This window comes from Lissotriton vulgaris, chromosome 12, assembly GCF_964263255.1.
Source record: "Lissotriton vulgaris chromosome 12, aLisVul1.2, whole genome shotgun sequence".
NCBI lineage: Eukaryota > Metazoa > Chordata > Amphibia > Caudata > Salamandridae > Lissotriton > Lissotriton vulgaris.
Window position 1 is genome coordinate 359,203,928 of NC_141700.1, and position 21,834 is coordinate 359,225,761.

The 21,834-nt window shown below is 48.9% G+C and overlaps 1 protein-coding gene across 1 annotated transcript in view; it reads right to left on the reverse strand.

The window, feature by feature from the left end:
* Positions 1–17,826, reverse strand: part of GPT2 (glutamic--pyruvic transaminase 2) — a 191,142-nt gene extending 173,316 nt beyond the window's left edge. The window contains exon 1 of the mRNA XM_086945128.1: positions 17,575–17,826. Coding sequence (XP_086801254.1) covers positions 17,575–17,793 — 219 coding nt within the window. The 5' untranslated portion in view covers positions 17,794–17,826. The remainder of the gene's footprint in view (positions 1–17,574) is intronic.
* Between the last annotated feature and the right edge of the window lie 4,008 nt (positions 17,827–21,834).

A 21,834-nucleotide genomic window follows, 5' to 3' on the forward strand; every position in this document is an offset into this window, starting at 1 on the left:
GAGTTCTTAAATGCATTAGTCTTCAAAATCACCTCCTTACAACCATACAGAAACAAGGTAAATCGAACAGCACCACTGAACACCACAATAATATTTAGGAAATTACCAAAACGGTGTGACTATCCGGTTAATTACAGAGCACAATTTTACCGGATTTAAGTGCCCCAATTTTTGGCACTTAAGAGGACTGAGATGCAGAACACAACGGGTCAAAGATCCAACAGCGTAGTGAAGTAGAAATCTGATAAGATTCAATGTTTCTCAGACAGAGCTTACAACGATGACATCTCAGTGGTACCACTAAAAACAAAATGGAGATCTGCAACTTAGTTTAAAAAAATTACTGCAATGACTGTGGGCAGAGCCCGCTATTTTGTGCGCTCATCCTAAATTCTTAAACAAGGCCACAGGATGCCTGTAGCACACCAGTCAATGTGCTTGCTATCTAGAGTACAAAAAACAATGACCAAGTGCTACAATATATTTGTATGCTAAATTGAGCAAATCTGCATTTAGATGAACTGTCAATGAAAACTACAAAATGTGTAAAAGACAACAAGAAACAGCAAATGAAACAACTTGAGAAAAAAGCAAGAGACCAGGGCTCAAAATAAGGGTAGACGCTGTCTACCCACTATTTTCAAAGGGTAGAAGCCATCTACCCCGCTGAAAAGCTGGCCACTCAGCGGAGTGCACATTTCTTTCCTCTTTCTCCCGGAATTCACAGAAATGCGTTGAACTCATCCTGTTGTTATTTTCTGACACCCAATCAATCAATCAAATACACTTATAAAGCGCGCTACATACCCGTAGGGTCTCAAGGCGCTGGGGGGGGGGGGGGGGGGGGGGGGGGTGCCGCTACTGCTCGAACAGCCAGGTCTTCAGCTTCTTCCTGAAGGAGAGGTGGTCTTGGGTCAGGCGCAGGTCGGACGGGAGGGAGTTCCAGGTCTTGGCGGCCAGGTAGGAGAAGGACCTTCCTCCTGTAGTCGCTCTTCGGATGCGGGGGACGGCGGCGAGGGCGTGGTTGGCTGATCGGAGGTGGCGTTTGGGAGCGTAGAAGTTGACTCGGCTGTTGAGGTAGCTCGGGCCTTGGTCGTGTAGGGCTTTGTGTGCGTGGGTGAGGAGGCGGAAGGTGATTCTTTTGTTGACGGGGAGCCAGTGAAGGTCTCTCAGATGTCCGGAGATGTGGCTGGAACGTGGGATGTCGAGGATGAGTCTGGCTGAGGCGTTTTGGATCCGCTGGAGTCTCTTCTGGAGCTTGACGGTGGTCCCGGCGTAGAGGGCGTTGCCGTAGTCCAGTCGGCTGGTGACGAGGGCCTGGGTGACGGTCTTCCTGGTCTCTGTGGGGATCCACCAGAAGATCTTCCATAGCATGCGTAGGATGTTGAAGCACGCCGAGGAGACGCTGTTGACTTGCCTGGTCATGGAGAGGGAGGAGTCCAGGGTGAAGCCCAGGTTTCGTGCATGGTCTGTCGGTTTGGGTGCGGTGCCCAGGGCGGGAGGCCACCAGGAGTCGTCCCAGGCGGAGGGTGAGGAGCCCAGGATGAGGACCTCCGTCTTGTCAGAGTTCAGTTTCAGGCGGCTGGTCGTCATCCACTCGGCTACCTCTTTCATCCCTTCGTGCAGGTTGGCTCTGGCGGCGGCGGGGTCGTTGGTCAGGGAGAGGATCAGCTGGGTGTCGTCGGCGTAGGAGATTATGCTGAGGTGGTGTTTGCGTACGATGGCCGCGAGGGGGCTCATGTAGACGTTGAAGAGGGTGGGGCTCAGGGATGATCCTTGGGGGACGCCGCAGATGACTTTGGAGGCTTCTGACTTGTACGGTGGTAGGCGGACTCTCTGTGTTCTTCCGTCCAGGAAGGAGATGATCCATTCCAGCGCCTTGTCCTGGATTCCGATGTTGCTGAGGCGCCGTACTAGGGTGCGGTGGCAGACCGTGTCGAATGCCGCGGAGAGGTCTAGGAGGATGAGGGCCGCTGTTTCTCCATTGTCCATCAGGGCTCGGATGTCATCGGTGCCCTGACACTTCCAGGAGCTCCTGCATGTTGTCTGCTTATGTTCTAAGCAGCAACGTGCAGGCAGGGAGGGGCTTATCAGATTCCAGCTTCGCACATAACAAAAGTAGGCCATTAGGCCTCTTTTTTTTTTTTGTAAAATTTTTATTTTGAGTTAAACAGTATAAGAAACAGGATAAGGGCCCCCGAGGTGCCACACATTTCCCCGCGCAAGGGGCACAATTATAAATCGGTAGTGTTGATAACACGTAATGACAGAAGTACGTCAAGTTCAGGCTGATGTAAGCAGGGTCAGAGTTCTTAGATCAGCAGTCCGATTGGCTCGGTGATGGTATTGTAAAAGTAAAACCACTCAGCGACATGCAGGCCCAAGTTCCTGTACAGCTAAATTAGAGGGCAGTAAGCCCTGCTGTATGTACCCCAGTAGGCCCAAGAACAAAAGAACAAAAACATGCCCCCTCCCCCCTTTCCCCCCTCCCCCCCCATGGTGGCGATTCCATACGCCCCAACTGACATTCCATCATTCACGCTAGACTTGAAAGAGGTGCAGTGATCTTATGGATGCGGGACAAACAGCTGAGGGTAACCCTTTAGAAAGAAAGGCAACCAATGGACCCCACTGAAATTGAAAGTTCTTGAAGTTACCCAGGAAGATGTCCGCCATTCTTTCCATACTCAAAAGCTTCCATAGCCTTGCGTGCCACAGGGAGATCGCCGGTGCTCCCTTCTGTTTCCAAGCGGCAGCCAGCGTGAGCTTAGCAGCTCCTAGGCAGAGCCACAAAATCTTCTTGTCCGCCCGAGTCTGATATTCCAGACCGGGTTCCCGCAGGCCCAACAGGACAGAGGCGATGGAGTTCTCGATGGGGTAGTGAAGATTGTCCCTGATATGCGAGAGAATTTCCTCCCAATAAGGCCGAATCCCTGGGCAGTCCCACCAAATATGGCGGAAGTCACCAAGGAGCCCACAACCCCTCCAGCATTTGTCGGACGTGGCCGGATATATGCGATGGAGCCTAGATACCATAGCATAAGTGTCTTAAGATGTGCTTCCCGTAGATGCAATGAGTGATTAAACGCATTTAGATCCCGCCACAGTGCAGACCACTCGTTATCAGAGATATCTCTCCCTACCATTTCCTCCCACTGTTCCATGTAACGAGGCCTAGGTGTCACAGCCGATTGAAGCAAGAGCTGGTACAAGAAGGAGATAGTTCCTTTCATGGTAGATGTCCGCAGTAAGAAGGCCTCGAATGGTGAAGGGGGTCTTGTAGCTGCCTCCAGTATTCCAGGCGACGTGGCCCAGTGGAGCAACTGCACGTGATGATACCGTTCAGTCTGGGGGATCCCATAGTCCCTCATACAGTTAGTAAAGGAGAGAGGATCTTGCCCATGAAACAGATGGGTCAATGCCCTACAGCCTCCCTCCCTCCAAGCATCAAAGGCTCCCTCTCGAAGCGCCGGTGAGAAAGCTGGGTTGAAGTGTATGGGTGTTAAGGGTGAAGGGAATGTAGTCCACCGCTCATCTGAGGCGAGTGTGTCCCAGACCTCCAATGTTGTACCCGTAGGGGTGCTGATGTAAGCGTTTAGAGGACGTCTTTCTTTGGTTTCCACGCCAGATCCCATACCGATCTGCCAGATACGCTCCGGTCCATGTGGAGCCAGTGCTTTTCCGACGTTTGCTGCGACCACTCCACTAATACCCTCAATTGTGCCGCTTTATAATAGAGCTGCAGGTCCGGAAGTCCTACTCCACCCTCAGATTTTGGCCGACGCAAAACCACAAATGAAAAACACGCCCGTCCCCCCTGCCATACAAATCGCAATATCTGAGTCCTGAGGCGTCGAAAGAAATCGCTGTCCAATGGAATGGGCAGCGCCTGAAATAAATATAGATATTTAGGAAGGAGAACCATCTTTATGGCGTGGATTCTGCCCATCCAGGACAAGAATTTAGGTTTCCACCTATTCAATTCCGCTCGTAATTTCGCTAATAGGGGGGTGAATTTGGCCGAGAACAGCTTGCCCACCGACGGAGTCAAATGGACCCCCAAGTAGACTATCGAACCAGTGGCCCATGCTAAGGGCGTCAAGAGATGGACCCGCTCCACCTCCGCTTGCGATAGGGAAAGATTCAGGATATATGACTTACTATAGTTGACCTTGAAGCCGGCCACTGCTTCATATTGCAACAGGACCTCCCTGATACAGGGTAGCGAGTGTTCCGGGTCCGCCACCGAAAACAGAATGTCATCCGCAAATAGCGTGATTTTATGTTGTTCTCCCGTGAATGGTATGCCCTGAATCCCCTCGTGTTCTCGTACCGCCAGTGCTAAGGGTTCAATGCTCAGAGCGAACAGAAGGGGTGAAAGAGGGCAACCCTGCCTGGTACCCCTGGAGTGTGGAAAGAACGCCAATAAATGGCCATTCACCGCCACCCGCGATCTGGGACTGCAAAAGTTGGCCTTCACCATAGTAATAAATTTTTCCGAAAAGCCAAAGGCCGACATTGTGTTAAACAGGAAGCCCCAGTCCACACGATCGAAAGCCTTTTCGGCATCCAACCCAACAAGGACCGCCGGGATGCGGAACCTATCTGCTTTTTCAATTAGATGCACCACCCTCCGCATGTTGTCGTGAGTCTGGCGCCCCTTGATGAATCCGGACTGGTCAGGATGACTAATTGCCGGCATCAGGTCTTGTAGCCTGCGCGCCAGAATCGCTGAATAGAGCTTAGCGTCTATGTTAAGTAGCGCTATGGGGCGGAATGAGGCACATTGGGCAATGTCCTTCCCCGGTTTCGGCAAAATCGTAATTCCCGCCTCCGCCAGAGATCCGGCCGAGGAACCAGAGGTGGCCATGTCATTAAAGAGGGACACTAAGAAGTCGCAAAGTTTGGTGGCGTATGCCTTGTAAAAGATGGCTGTATAGCCATCCGGCCCGGGTGCTATGTGTAGTTTCAGATTTTTGATGACCTCAAGTACCTCTTCCCTGGTGACCGGGGCCTCCAACAGTTCATTCCACTCCTTCGAAATCTGGGGGAGTGGCAGGCACCGCAGGTACTCCCTCTGTGCCTCCGTATCGAGACCGTCCCATGCGTAGAGGTCCGCATAGAAGCGGCCAAAAATGCCCGCTTTCAATTCATCCCTATGTTGTAACACGCCCGCTTCATCCCTAATCCCGCCGATATATTCACGTTCCCTCCTGTCACGCAGCTGACGCGCTAGGTGTCTACCCACCTTATTCCCAGAGGAGTAAGATTGTCGCCCCAGCCTCAACATCGTAAGTTCAGCCCTGTTATTGTAGTGGGCTCTCAGTTTCCCCCGAACCGCCGTAAGCGGTCGAAGGGTCGCCCTCGATGGATTGAGCTTGTGCGCCTGTTCGAGTCTGGCCACCTCGGCCTCCAAATCCTCCCGGTCTTTCCGCCGCAACCTATTAAGGTTGGCATTAAGGCCTAGACATGTGCCCCTGACAGATGCCTTAAAGGCGTCCCAAGTATTAACTACCGAGGTATCCGTTGTGGGGTTGAGTTAAAAAAACTCCCTAATGGCCTCCCGCAGTGCCTTATTCGATGCGTCATCCCTGACCACCGAGGCTGGGAAGTACCATTTCCGCTGTCCATTACCGGACGTTGTCCAGCGAAGGGTGAGCACCAGCAAACTGTGGTCTGAGACTGAAAGCGGGAGGATGGTGGAGTCCAGGACATCTCCCCTAAGTGCCTGACTGAGGAAAACATAATCTAATCGGGAGTAGGAGTGGTGTACATAGGAGAAAAATGTGTAGTCTCGAGAAGTAGGGTGGTAAAATCGCCATCCATCAATCAGCCCCAAATCTCCCACCAACTGTTGTGTCGTGACCGAGAACACACCTGTATCAGCCCTGTGAGTCCTAGAGCTATCCACAACCTTATCCCACACCAAATTAAAATCCCCCATGAGGAACAAGTGCCCATCAGCGAAATCCCCCACCTTCTGCAGCAAGTCCTGTAGGAACTTATTTTGACCAGCATTAGGAAGATACAATACTACAAAGGTACACAGTCGTCCCTGAACAACCCCTTTCACCATCAACCAGCGGCCATCCTTGTCATTGCGCACCTCCACAGGTTGGAAGTGCAGCGCAGCGCGGAAGAGGAGAGCCACCCCTCTGTGTTTCGTAGTAGCAGAAGACCTGTAAATAAGAGGGTAAGCCTTATGCCTAAGGCGCAGCTCGTCTTTGCGCGCTAGATGAGTCTCCTGGAGACCCACCACATCCAGCTGATGATCAATCACATATTTCCATACTTTCTGTCGTTTTTGCGGCGAATTAAGCCCTTTAACATTCCAGGTCCCTATGCTAACAGGCATCACGTAATAACATCCCAGCACCCGCTAATACCAGCTTGTGAGTTCCCCCTCCCAAACCTGAACTTGCCCTCCAAAGGCAGTGTCGAGGAACTGCCCGCCGCCCCCCCCTACGCCACCAGCCGGGTAACAGGTCATCTTGAACCTTGGGTACACCCCCTCCGCCCCAACACACCGTACTATCAACACGCATCCCAGCCACACACACCACATAGCATCCTTGTCACCACCATGGACCCTCCCCAACCCCTTCCCCCCTCGCCCCCCACCCCCCAACTCACCCCACAACAAAAGGAACAAGAAGAAATAACGCAAGTCACTGAACCTGAACCAATCACCAAACAGTTCCAGTAGACCATAGTTCGACAGGACCTTCCTGGACTGGAAGCGGGGCAGGGGGACCAACTCGGTGACCCCCAGGGCCACGGTCCGGGGCGTCTTCTCCAAAAGTACAACCGAAGCCCTGTACCTTATGGACATAGCCCCTCCTGCGCCAGACCCTAGAGAAACAAAAATCAGGCCGCTCCAGAGCTTTGCTGGGAATCTGCTAACGTCACTGAAGCCACCGAGGCCACTGCATTTCCCCTTTCCTGCAGGCTAGCAGGACGGTCCGGCTGCCGACGTCCGGGAGACGAGCCCACTCTATGCCATGAAGACGAGCGATGGCGCCTCCTTGATGGCGATGCGGTTGCCTCCTGGGAGGGTGCGATGTCATCCAGGCCAAGGAGATCCTTTGCCACCTGGAGGGAGCGAATCTGCGCCAACCTGTTCTGCCAGCGGAAGATGATACGAAAAGGATGACCCCAGGAGTAGGAGATGCCACGGTCCCGCAGAAAGGAGGTTACGGGACGAAATTCCCGTCGCTTCCGGAGTGTTGTGGCAGCGAGATCCTGGTAGAGCTGCGGGCGATGGTCCCTAAATTGCAAAGACGAGATAGCTCTGGCCTTCCGCAGGATGCGCTCCTTCACTTGAAAGTCGTGAACACACACGAGGATGTCCGGAGGGGGCCCCCCCCGCCTGGGCAGCCCTACTGTGTGTACTCTGTCCATTCTTATGTCCTGCACATCCTCCTCATCTAAGATCTGCAAGAACAGGGCCTGCACGTAGCCACGCAGGTCCCCCGCCTCCCCGTCCCAAGGCACCGCCCGGATGCGAATGTTGTTCCTTCGGGAACGATTTTCCAAATCCTCGGTGTGGGATTGCAGATCCAAGTTCTGTTCTGTGAGGCGGATGATGTCTTGTTGTAGTTGATGCATATCGTTCGCCACACTCAGGTCGTGATCCTCCAGCGTTGCCACTCGCTCTCCGATGCCATCCACATCTCTCCGCACTTCCCTCAGATCGGACGCCAACTGCGCTCGCAATTCTGAAATGTCCTCTTTAATGAAGGCGAAGAGCTCTGTCATAAAGGCCTTAGTGGCAGGCGCCTCGTCATCCGATTGCTTTGACGAGCTACTGGCTCCCGGAGAAGCTGGTTGCTGCGAAGATTTAGGGGCTCCGTCTTTCCCCGGCCTCCCCTTGCGTAGCGTGGTAGACATCCTGTATCCGCAGTTGTGGCACGAGGCAAGGTGCTCCACACTCTCCAGCTAAGTCCGGCAAGGCGTACAAAGACAGCGCAGGGTCTCCCCCTCAGCCGTCCCAAGCTCAGGGCAAGCGACACAGGCAGGTCGGCCGCCAAGCCCAGCGAACAGAGTCAGGCCAGATAGTGCAGCAGGCGTGCCCCGCCAGAGAAAGCGTCGCGACTGGACAGCACTGCGCCCTTGCGTAGGCCAATCGATCCTAGTCCAAGCTTGGGTTCCAGGGACCGTGCCGGTGCACCAGAATTTGCGCAGTTAGGTCGTTCCCAGCTCAGGGTGCCTCCGCAGCTCCAATCCAAACGGCAATATGCAGGAGTAGCGCCAGTATGAGACACGCAGAGTCCGTGACTGACAGACCTCTACGGCCCACCATGCGTGCAGGCTCCTCGCTGTCCGGTTCCCAACCCTCGGTCGACCACTCTGTACCACCTCATGTGCCACAATGTTCAATGCTGGTACTCCATCCAGCTCGCTGTGCCCGCTCCAAAGGGGGAGGAGGAAGGGTCAAGCTCACGTGAGGGATCTCCGTCCCGCTGCCAATGGTGTCCCCCCCAGGCCAGCCACCATGCCTCGTGATCTGTACCGACCCTTCAGCGTCTGCGACATAGACTGCGCTCCTCCGTGATCTTCAACCAGGACCCCGATCGGGGGTTCAGCCACCAGCGCCGTCCCCTGCCTCAGTGCCCGGCACCAGCAACCCAGGGGGGCCAACCAAGCTCTTTCTGGACCCCACCGGGGGCCGCCTCACTCACCGGCGCCCCCAGGAGACACGCTCTCTGCGTGCACCGGTCCACCGTTCCAGGGGCCAATCCCACGCCAGGGGTCCAAGCAGTTGTGTGGGGTTGGGGGCCGTCTCCTTCACCCTCCGTGCTAGGCAGCAGACCCCGGCCTCAAGTAGCCGGCCGGCCACGTTGCAGCGGTAAAATTGCCCGGCCGTCAGGCTCCGCCTCCTCCCGGGATGTCGAGGTCCGGGCAGCGATTGGGCACTACCGGAGGTCCAGCGGCCTCCGCGACACCGGACACGTCGCCCAGAGCAGTTCCTCCAGCCCCCGCTCCCCTGCCTCCACAGGCCTTGTGACGCCGCGGGCTTGCGTAGTGGCCCAACCAGCTGCGAATGCCGCCGTCAGCTGCAAGCGGCGCGGACCAGCTCCGATGCCCCGGAGAGTTCCCTGCTGTTGGCCACCGCCTCTCGGGTCACTCCGGAGCAGCCTCCAGCCCAAGGGAGACCCCGGGGTCGATGCAATTCGTAGCTGTGTAGGGCCTGGCGCCGGAGGGGACTCACAACACGTCCTACTCCGCCGCCATCTTGGCCACGCCCCCATTAGGCCTCTTTTTATTGGAGTATCCTGGATGGGAGCTATCGGGAGCCTCACACCTAGATACAATGGAGGGGAAACAAAGCCTCACATCTTATCATTTCACAGGTAGTAACAGAGAAATACTTTTGATTTTGTACAGTTTCTGTATGTATGCATGCATGCATACACTGTACGAATGTCAGATGTGTTGGTCGCCCTAGTATTACACAAATAACAATTTAAATACCAGTATTTTGTTTTATTGCTTTTACAGAGCTTTAGGACTACTCAAACCAATTCAGGGTGTCAGAGCGCTTCACATCACATGTGTGTACATCAATACAAGGATGTTTTACATGTGTGGGTACTGAGGTGTAGGAGCACATGTCCTTTATACCTCACTGTGCTACATTAGAAAGATTACAATTTATGAACTGCAAGTAACAAAAAGATTTGTGTCTTAAGAGCAGTAACCCATTTCCATAAAATAAAAATCGATCATCTGTGTTTTACATACATAATATGATTTTCACAACACATATTAACCAATTAACCCTCTATGCTATTTTCATTCAAGACTAGGCAAAACACAGATCTCTCCAATAAATACGTTATCCTCCAAAGTTATCTTACCATTATTATTATTCCCTGAGACTTAGCTGCCATTCAAAGATCCCTGCAGCAGGTGCCTTAACCCCATAAGAGATTTTAAAACACAGACATTGCAACCAATTAAGCAGAAAAGATTAACAGCTACGTTTCTCCTGGTTACCAATTTCATTGTAACAAAACAATGGGGTAACCCAGTAGGTCGTACGACCTGGGTGATACTTGGTACAGAACAAAGTTGATCCCAACGGAAATTATTCAAATCATGTATCACTTAGTACCCAATATCACAAATCTCAAAACATTTTAATTATATTGTGGCGGGGTTTCAAAAAATGTATAAGTTGAGGCTTAGATTTTGCATTGGGGTTGTGACAACTCAGCGGCGTTCGACACAGTCTCTCACCACACCCTAATACGCAGACTCCACGACCCAAGACAATGCCTTCAACTGGATCTGCTCCTTCCTCTCCGGCAGAACGCAGCGGGTCAGACACCCCCCTTTCCTCTCCGACCCTACACCACTTTCCTCTCCGACCCTACACCAACCACCTGCAGAGTCCCCAGGGGTCCTCCCTCAGCCCTACACTCTTCAACATCTACATGGCTCCGCTCTCCCCAATCGGCAGAACCTACGGACTCAAAATTGTGTCATACGCAGGCGGCGCCCAACTCATCTCCCTATCCAACGAACCCAATACCACCAGACACAATTTTCGAGAAGGCATGTAAGCCGTCGCCAAATGGATGAAAAACAACTGCCTACAACTAAACACCAACCAAACAGAAGCACTCATCATGGGCCCAAACCCTGACGCATGGAACGACACCTGGTGGCCCCCTGCACTCGGAAGCCCGCCCACCCCCACAGACCATGCATGCAACCTGGGAATCATCCTGGACTCTGGCGGTTAACATGGACCGCCAGATCAACTCCGTCTCGTCCTCCTGCTTCCACACCCTCCGTCTCCTATGCAAGACCTTCAAATGGATCCCCCTTGAACACAGAAAGACTGTCACTCACGCCCTGGTCACCAGCAGACTCGATTACGGCTCGCACTCTACCCTGGAATAAATAAAAACCTCACCCCAAGCTATAGAACATCCAGAACACCGCCGCAAGACTGGTCCTCGACCAGCCAAGACACTGCCACATCTCCCAGCACCTGCGCACACTCCACTGGCTCCCCATCGAAGCTAAAGTCACCTTCAAGATGCTGACCCACGCCCACAAGGCCCTCCACAACATCGGACCAGCATACCTTAACAGCTGACTCAAATTCCACGCACCCCAGAGGACCTTACAATCTGCCCAGCTCTCCTACGCTGTGGTCCCCCACACCAGAAAGACCAGACCGGGAGGCCGCTCCTCCTCCTTCCTCGCGGCCCGAGCAAGGAACGCCCGCCGTGCCGCTCCACCTCAGACAGACATCGCTCCCCATCTTCGCAAGAAACCTCAAAACCTGGCTCTTCGACAGAACCCCTACTTTGATGGACTGGAGCCTGCTAACCCCCCACCCCCGCCACCCCCAGTACCTTGAGACCATTACGGGTAAGTAGTCACGCTTAACAAACAACTGATTGATTGATTTATTGACAATATTTTGGCACAAGTCCAATGCAAGATCTAATTTGTCAAATATTGTAATGTGTTAAAATGTACTCATGATAGACCTGCTCAACATATGTGAGGTCTTAAGATTTGATGTAACTTCCTGTGAGGTCATGAGTTGTGATGTCAATTCCTGTAATGTCACACCCATTCTGCCTAACTTGGTGAGTCCCCCCACTTCTGTTTTTTAGGTCTCGTCTGAACCAGCGCATGCGCTGGTCTGGCGAGACTCTTAGTAAGAGCTTCAGAAAATGCTACCACTGTGGCCTAGACATTGAGTGCATGTGTGCGGGCAAGCGCGCGCTTACGAGCAGAGGGGCCATATGGCTTTCCTCTCTCGTCATGGGTCATCCGCTTTCAAGATACGAGAGCTTTCTTGCACATTCCCGAGGCCGATAGCTTCCTTGTTTTTTATGTGCTCAAGAAGCTTTCAGTGAGACAGAAAATATTGAAATAGATTATAGTGATCGAAGTAAGTCATAATTCTTTTTTTATCAGCTTTATTAGTTAACCCATGCATGCCGCAGGATGTACATCTTTTTAGCAAATAGTAGAAGGTGTCAACGATTCAACAGTTAATGGAAGCCCCGCTAACTTTTTTGACAAAAGAATATCCACGTTGACAATTCCTATCGTACATGAAAGTCTGAGAAACGCTGTTAAGAAATGCTATTGGGTTAGTCAAAGCTGCTCAAAATCGCACACACATAATTTGTGCGTACAAAGCCCATATATATACCCTTTATCCTCCTAAACTGAGAATTCAAAAATAGATAAACTCTTGGGACTCAGCGTTCAAGACTCCTCATTCCAACACCACTGTGGTTGCTCCTCTCCAATCACTGAATTCCTACTAGAAGCATTGTAACATCTGCTATATATCAAGAACGGAATTGCCTCATCTTCAGTGACCAACATAGGTTGCTGTAAAAAGGTTCATAAAACCACCAGTCATGTTCATATAATACGTATTTACAAATCATATGTTTTATGTTTCATATAATACAGGATCATGATGTGGGGAAACCTCTTACCCCAACCAGGCGCACAGCTGTATGCCGCCATATTGGCGATCATGTACCTTCAATATAATCCATGTATTCATTTTTATATCCATTTTCTCTTCTTTATTCATCTTTTCCTTTTCTTCTATTCAATTCCACATTCGGAGTGTTACGCCTTTTTCCAGGTTTCTAGTATTTAAACTGTGCCCATCCGGACATCTTGTGAAAATACGATAAATGCAAAAATCATCACAAGCAGTGTTTTATGCAATAAAATCCCAATGCATTTCGGGCTGCGAAGCGCCCTACATCAGGGGTCACTATAAATGATAACAACAACAATTACCAATTAATATTCTCATCGTGAGTATACATTTTACAGTGCAAACTAATATTCAAATCTAACAAAGTGACACATTTATATTGAAGGTACATGATCGCCAATATGGCGGCATACAGCTGTGCGTCTGGTTGGGGTAAGAGGTTGCCCCCACATCATGAAGTTGTTATTTATGTGGTATTTGGGCATGTCACTTAACCATTCTGCATGCATTCTTGGAATACTGGGATAACTAAAGAAAAGCATGGATTACATGGTGGGCATCCCACCCCCACAAATGAAACATCATATAATCAGACCCTCCAGGATATCGCGATTTCGCGGTTTGCCGCGAAATCGGCACTTTTATAAAAATGCCGTGATTTTTAGAAAAGTGCCCGCGAAATCGGCACTTTTGTAGAAATTGAGCGGCATTTTTACAAAAGCCGCTATATCCTGGGAGGGTCTGGGAAGAGAATAATGTTTTATAACTGGCTTTCTGCATTTACGAAGCTCAATGAGAGCATCTCTCTGCTAACCCCCGATAAGCCCAGGGCTCCTAGCGTCTTAAATACCTTTGACAAGCTATACATTACGCCGTTAATAATTTGCCAAATTTGCGCCTATAATATGATATCTGTAAAACGTCTAGGACAGTAATGCGATTAGTGGCTTCAAATGAAATATCAAACATTCGGTGTTTAGGCCTGAATAGGGGAAGAAAGGAAAATAAATCAATTTCTCAAAGGAAGTAAGGAGCAGAAGAAGCCGACAAGCGTAATAAAAAACAGAGAGAGGCAGGAAGTAAGATAGAAAAAAAAAAAGGAATGTCGCTCTGGGAAGAGGGGGACAAGGAGATGGAAAGGAGAGAGAGAGGAACAAGGGAAATGAGAACATAGAGGTGTGGCCAAGGATGGGATTGTATTACTATGGAAAAAGGTGCAAGGGAAGAGGCAGGAATGTGAGAGTAGAAGCAGGGGAAAGTGTGTGAAAGAAGAGAGACAGAAGTAAAACGGGTTGCACCAAAAAAAAAGACGAGAAGAAGAAGGAATACCAAAGGAAATAGATAAGATGAGAGACAAGGAATGAAGACAAGTGTGTATACATCAAAAGAAGGGGAAGTGAAAGGAAGGAGGGATAGGTTGGTAGAAAGAAAGAAGCAGTGTTAGTCTGCTTTCTTGTCTCCACTGCCAATGTTACCAGCTTTTACGTAGTGCATTGATACCAACTGAAGACCCCCATAGCGCTTACAGAATATCAGGAGTCTGTCTGATCACAGCTATTGTGGTTTAAGTTCAATTTAATTGTCGATCAGGTTAAGATGGGATTGTTCTATGTTTAGTTTGGTGAAGGTGTAGGACGTGCACGTACTATAGGACTTTGCCAATTGTATCACAAGGTTGTATATTTGTATTTTGCAGAACAGAACTCAGTGTTGTTGAAAGGCGACTTGTCAATTACTGGTTGTAGGTTACGGAGGATCGCTGGCAATGGGGTTAATGGTAGGGTCTGAAATATAAAAAGAATGCACAGCAGCCCATAATTGTGAAGCACACGCTCGAGGGAAACAAAGTGTCTACATTGTAAATAAACCAAATATACATAGGTTCATGTTGTTAAATAACTAAAAAAACTAAGATATCTGTGTTTGTTGTAGGAAAAATGGCCACATAAAATGCTGTAAAATTGCCGCTAAATTTCCATATTTGAGCCGCTAAATTTTCATTTTTGTGCCGCTAAATTTGCTAATCCATGCCGCTATATCCTGGGGGGGTCTGTATAATACAGGAAACATATTTTCCATTGCAAAAGACAAAAGGAAAAGGAGCATCTTCACGACTACATATTTGAAGCGGTAATATCAGTGTTTCCAAAGCATCAGGTTTATCTACGTGCCACACATATTTCATGCACAGCAATTAAAATGGACATTCCCTATCATCACGGATATGTAGGTAGATTTTAGCTCTCACATCCACACACAACCTCTTCCTTGGTATGAGCTTACTCCTTTTGTTAATTAATCCATTCTTCCTTGGCCAATACTGCTCTCCTGTAGGCACTACTTGTCAGTCTAAAAGATCTGCAGTAAGCCACCACAGCATTCAATCACCATAACACAGATATCCACCAGCCAAGGTGGTCCATTACTGAACTCTTAAATTGTACCTGACTTAACAGCAGGCCTAACACCCAGGACGCAGCAGGCATAACACCCAGGACGCAGCAGCTGTGCAAAGCTACACCAGATAAAGAATGGGCCACAGAAACCGCCATACACACAGGTGTGCTGCTCATGTAAACAACTGCTACCCAAACAATAAAACAGTTCCGGAAAATAGGTGCACCATGTTCCTGAACACCATGGCATTCACTCCTGGGCCAGACACGCGGTGCGGAAATCTGGATGCAACAATCAGGAAAGGGATAGGAAGCTTGCACTAAAGGCGGACAGTAACAACAAAGAAAGTTGACCGTTGTAATTGAGAACCATAGGGAGTTAACAGTTTACTGTTTCCCATTATTTTAGAGTCACAAGCGTTATGTTCTGTACTGGATGGACCACTAGCCTCAACAAACACCCAAGAGGCCTCTGTGATTCTAAAAAAGGCACTTGTATGTATTAATCCTAATACTCCATATTTCCCTTAGTTATTGGCCTCATACTCATTCTGAGTGCCTCAATGTCTTAGTACATTACATATGCCCATATACATATACAAATATTGTTTCAAACATTAATTGTACATAACACGCAGATCTCAGTGGCAGAAAACTGAACACTAACTCTTAAAACTCCTCCTCCAGTCTCCATGTTCATGAACCCACTTCATTTATATTTGCTCACTTCTTATCACTTTCTTACTCTAATCTTGTTATGTATGCTTCTTAAACGTATCCTTAGCCCATCTCATCATCTTTCCACACTTGTACAACACATTTTACCATGTGCGTGCCCCTCCTCGTTGCAGTTGGTCAGCTACGCTTCAAGCATTCCTTTACAGGACCCCAATACTAGAATCCTTGCTGGTCATGCCTAAACTGCGCCCCCAACACTTTCTATAATTACACATATAGGAAGGTGGGCTACTTCCTTGACAAAGTCTCCCTTGAGATAGTTCCACCTGTTTTTAATTTGTATTTTCCCACGCTGCCTTTTTCCACCTGACTTTGTTATGTAAAGCACCTTGGCATAAGCGCGTAATAAACAAATATAATACACATGGATGCCATCAGAAACTCCCAGTCACACAACATGTTTATGCAAACTCGATGATAAAAAACATTAGTGCTATCCTAGACTGGTGAAAGCTTTCGTTGTTGCATGTCTCTAAATACACATTGCATTTCCTCGTGGATGATCAACGGTTCCACGGAGACCTATCTAAATGCTTCTGTACCCTGGAGCACCTTTTCCATACACTGTTGTGTGCACTACTCACATGCCATACAAGAACTTCAGAAGTTGGCCTTTCACTTGCCAATAACAAAACGCAAAGGAACAATTATCTGGGAATGGTTGAGCACATTCAGGAATTCTAGGAAAGCAATCAGAGTTGATTTAGCCATGCCAAGTTGCTAATGCTTAAAAATAGTCTTTAAAATATATGGCACAATACTGGCAGCATACTTTAACTTCCTCCCACTACAAGTCTTACTAAATGACAACAAAGGAATTAAAGGGCAATTAATGGCAAATCTGTATCGCAGCAGCATTAAACTAACAAGCATTGGCATAGCCAATAGGTCTCGCTTTTGGGACCTTATAAAGTATTTAGTTATGCAGCACAATATCCTTGGTGCAACAACACTAACTGTTGCATGGCTAAACACTTATAAGGTCCCAAAAGCGAGACCTATTGGCTATGCCAATGCTTGTTAGGACTTGAGCCCTGCAAGAGACAGTGTCAAAATCGGTCGCCTAGTAATACTTGAAAATGGATTTCTGCTCCTTGTACCACATCCGAGGGTAGGCCGTGGATACCCTCCCTAATGATATCAAGCCATCGAGTAAGAGTCAGTTATGTATTTTGTACGACGGCGTTGGCAATTGCAACATTAACCAAATTATTAATGACCTGCAAAAACATAGCGGTAGAGATGGAGCTAGTCTGCACCGTCATGCAATTCATTCCCGGTAAAGGATTCAGATCTGCCAGGGAAAAGCTTACCTAGTACAATGTTTGACAGTTTCATAAAGTTTGAAAAGTGAGTTTCACTAGTACATAAAATTGACAGAATACACTGGGCTAGCGAGCGCACACTGTGGACATAGATGGCGCTTACATTCTTAAAATGTGGATGAACTGATGAGCGTTTGACTTCCTTTAGGAAGCCTCATGGGGTGAAGCTACAGTGGCTGCATACCACCAGAGACCTACGCGCAGCAAGGGATGCGCAAGAGGCCTGGATGATGAAACCACCACAGCGTGTGACAGCAAATCCGTGCTCAGGCCATAAAAAGAGCACAACTTTCAGGACCCTCCCCATACTGGCACGCCCCTCTAACCACAACTAACGTGTGTGAACTAGTTAGTAATCGTGATGGTGTGATAAGTAAAAGCTGAAGGGAAAAATGTACATCGCATGTTATTTCGCATTCACCTTTCAAATGTTATTTATTTCTCCGTGCGGAGGAAGTACCCAGGGAGTGATGAGCAGCTGACGAAGAATGAATGAAGGCGAGCACACACTGTTCATTACACGTCCAGCTCTCTGTCCCTACACCAGCATGCACAGGGGCGAGTGATATGTGTTCAGCTATGAATTACGGGTTTAGATAGGGGGGCAATCCATACTCACCCCAAGCAGTTCCCGTTCCAGCTCCCCGGCTCGGCAGACGATGGGACCCCGAACCGCGTACTCCACGGCGCGCACGCAGGGGTTCATGCTTTGCAGGGTCAGAGTGCGCGGCCGAGGAGGAACGCCGGGGGCATGAGGGGCAGGGGCCGTGGTGCTCGCTGCACGGCATGGTCCCGAGGCGGAGAAAGCCCCGATCACGGAGAACCGTAGCCTCTTCATTCCGTCGACTACACTCAGGGTCCGCCAGCCGAACTGCGACTGCGCAGAAGCGAGAGCGCGGCAAGTCTTCAGAGACGTCCACATTAGAGTCAGGCACAGAATGCGATGAGGCGGCACTCCTAACACAATGCTCAATGTTTACAAACGGATGACTCGCTAAGCCGATAGATGAAGCTTCGGGCTACCTACAGGCCAGTCTACTTGCATCCTAGGTAGCCAAGAGACTTTTCCCCTTCAGTTGTGCGTGCTTCCAGTCTATGCCCATGCGTGTTATTGTCGAATGTGTTTATTTACAGCCACAAATGTGTTTATTTAATACGAGTTTTATAAATCAGTGCCTTAGCATGTTTTCATGGTTAAAATTAAATACCATCCCCTTTTTAATCGACTCCCACGAATTCTTCACACACAGTCAAATAAATTAAGTACATAGCTTTTTAGTCGTGATATGTACCATGTTTTACTATTTTTAGGAAAGCTTGTGAGAAGCAGGATATATTGTATCTTTTTATATGATATGTTATGTTAACAACAACTTCTAAAGCGCACGGGCACCCAAGGGTTTCATGGCGCTATTGGTGAGGAAAATTGCCGACAGTTAACCTATGCCGATGCTTGCTTAAAAAGCCAGGTCTTTAAAGCTTTCCTGAATACCAAAATATTATCACAGCTTCTGATTGTCAGAGGAAGGGCATTTCAGGCTTTAGGGGCAAGATGGGCGAAGCGACAGCCACCTTGTCGCTGCCGTTTAAAAGAGGGAATGGTAAGTAAATAAAGATAGGCTGAACGGAGATTTCGAGTAGGCTCATACTTCACAATCATACTGTTAATGAACCTGGGGCTATTCCCATGGAGGGCTTTGAAGGCCAGGCAGCCGCCCTTAAATGCAACCCGTTGGGCAATAGGTAGCCAGTGGAGATCAACCAGCAATGGTCTTGCCGAACGCCATTTGGGCTGCTTGTGAATAAGTCTGGCCGCTTGATTCTGAACGATTTGTAAGCGCCTTGTTAAGAATGCCGGTAAACCCAGGTAGATGGAGTTCAAAAAGTCCAGCCGAGAGAGGACCAATGCGAGCACCACCTGTATGAGAGCCGAGTGGGTCAGCAGGTGGGCGATTTTTTAAATTTTGCGCAATTGATGGAAGCTAGAAGAGATCACAGCTCCCACCTGTCCTCTGCGTGAGAGATCTGCGTTAATGATAATCCCCAGACTTTTCACCGAGGAAGAAGGCGAGGGAGGTGGCCCTAGTTCTATTGGCCAGAAGTGCAGGCCCCAGCTAACCTCGCTTTTCCCCGGGAGCACCAACTCTGTCTTGCCTGGGTTAAGTTTCAGGTGGTTCTGATCCATCCACCCCTGGATATAAGCAGTGTGGCCTGAAATTCACAGACAGAATCCGGGGAGTCCAAAGGGAATATTAATTGCAGATCGTCGGCATAATTGAAGATTACGACCTTTCTGTTTTTTAAAGAATATAATAGGGGTTTAAGATATAAATTAAACAGGAGCAGGGACAGGGAGGAGCCTTGAGGGACCCCACAAGTAGGGACACGCTTGGGGGCAGTGAAGTTCCCAAGCCTAACAGCCTGGGTACGGTCAGTCAGGAAAGATTTGACCCAGCTGAGTGCAAAGCCACGCAGGCCGGCCTGTGCGACACGGTGCAATAAGATGGTGTGGTCAACCATGTCGAACGCTGCCGACAAGTCCAGGAGCACTAGGGCTTGATGTATACCCCTGTCAGCGTTGGATCTGATGGTGTCCAGGACTGCTAGGATCACAGTCTCTGTTGAATGCGCCAAACGGAAGCCAGCTTGGTTGGGTTCCAGATAGTCTGTTGATTCTGTGAAGTTGGAAAGGCACCTAGCCACATGTGCTTCCAAGATTTTAGCTCCAAACGGAAGGAGAGATATAGGCCGGTAATTGGAAAGGTTGGAGGGATCAGCCCCGGATTTTTTGATAAGGGGAACCACCATTGCATTTTTAAAGGTGCCAGGGACCTTACCCTGCTCAAGTGACTTGTTAAGAAGGGGGAGTACACTTTGAGGTAGAGCTGAAAAAATGTCTTTTAAGACATGAGGGGGGCAACAGTCATTGGGTGAGCCCGATTTGACCCGGGTCATAAGTTCAGCTAATATAGGGGGGTCGATGGGAGGGATAGAATCTAATGTGAAGGGATTGCCAGGCATGTCTTCCAGAGAGTCCAGGTTAGTGCATTTAGGTATACTCTCTTTGATAGTGGCTATTTTATCCCAAAAGAAGTCATTTAAGGAGTTACAGAGCTCTTGAGTGGATACTTGAGCTGAAGCTGTTCTGTCGTCATTGCATAAGTCATACACAACCTTAAAGATTTCCTTAGATTTATTTTGAGCTTTTAAAATTCTCTCAGAAAAGTAAACCGCTTTGGTATTCAGTGTGGCTATTTTATATTTATATTCTCTATGAGCAATCGTATATTGCTCCCTGCCTTCAACGGAGTAGCTGTGTCTCCATTTCCTCTCGTATTGACGCTGTTCCAGTTTTTGTTTTTTAAGGTCGAGAGAAAACCATCTACGAGCGTCAGATTGATGAGCACGGGAGAACTTGACAAGTGGCACATGTTCATCACGTGCTGCCAGAAGCCATTCCGACAGTTTCTCTTCCATCGAATTTACATTATGGCAAAGGATGGGTACTGATTTGGCCAAGGTGCTAATAAAGTGCTGGTTGTTTAATAGTCTCCACTTCCTGGTCAATCCTCCCGCTGGGATGGAGGTCTTTGACTGGCCCTGCATAGTGAGCGAGAACTGTATTAAATGATGATCTGACCAAATACACGGAGTTGTCAAAGGTGTAGAAGAGGAGACATTATAGGTCCATATATGGTAAAAAATGTGTCCTTTATCATGGGTGGGAGTCCGAACGCGCTGAGGGAGATTCAGGTTAGAGAGAAGCTCAGACAGTTCCATGGCCTGAGGCCCGGCTACAGGATCGTCAAACCAATAGTTCAGGTCTCCAACAAGTAGAACCTTGGCATAGTTGACAACTAGAGCGGCCATCTGCTCGCTGAGAAGGATCGGGAAGGTGAGCATAGCATGCGGGGGACGGTAAATAAGTACCAACACCAGAGTCCCAGCATCTGGGTCAAGTTTTACAACTAGATTCTCCACCTCAGGCAGAGCCAGGGAGGGCAAAGTGGTACATTTATGTTCCTTGTGAATGATAGCTGCAACACCACCCCCCAGCTTCCCAGAAGGCCGGTTGACTGACATTATGTAGTAATCAGAGGGGGGGGGCTGCAAGAATATCCGGCAAAGAATCGTCAGTAAGCCACGTTTCAGAAATGAGAAGAACATCAGGTTTATCGAAGGTAAGGAGCTTGAGGATGTCCAGTTGTTGTTTTACAAAGGAACGAGTGTTCAGGTAGAGACAACAGAGAGTGGAATTGATGAGTTCAGGCCTCAGCAAGGCCTGTGAGTGCAAAAAGGGTTCGCCCTTCTGTACGATAAGTCCTCAGACTACATAAGAAATTGGCACGGAAACTGGAAAATACAAAAACAAAGTTTAATAAACCTTTAAAGGTGGTACTACAGCCCACACAACACTCTACAGTATTGTACAAGATAGCACAAAGAACTCGAACACGCGGTCCCTTTTTATACACAAAGAAGGGGCTCATAAGTGGGCGGTTACAGCTCAAAAAGTATGATTTACAACCATATAAGGTCATTTCTTGAACATGATCGATACATGGGTGGAGTTAACAGTTCATGAAGCCCCCCAAATGCACATTCCAATCCTTCTAAGCAGAAACAGATGTTACACGTACTGGGCATGCACTAGATAAGCTGGAACTATTTATAGCCTGTTGCTGGGCAAACTCCAGGGGTGACGGTCAAACAAGGTAGGACTTGTCTCGTGGCGAGCACATGGCAGAACGCAGCCCACAAGATGGATGCCGGAAAACAAAATGGAGTCCGGCCGTACTTCCAAGTATGGGTGGGAAAACTATAACGAAGACACAATAACATGTCTTCAGCGAATGCTTAACATTATCGCTGTTTTATT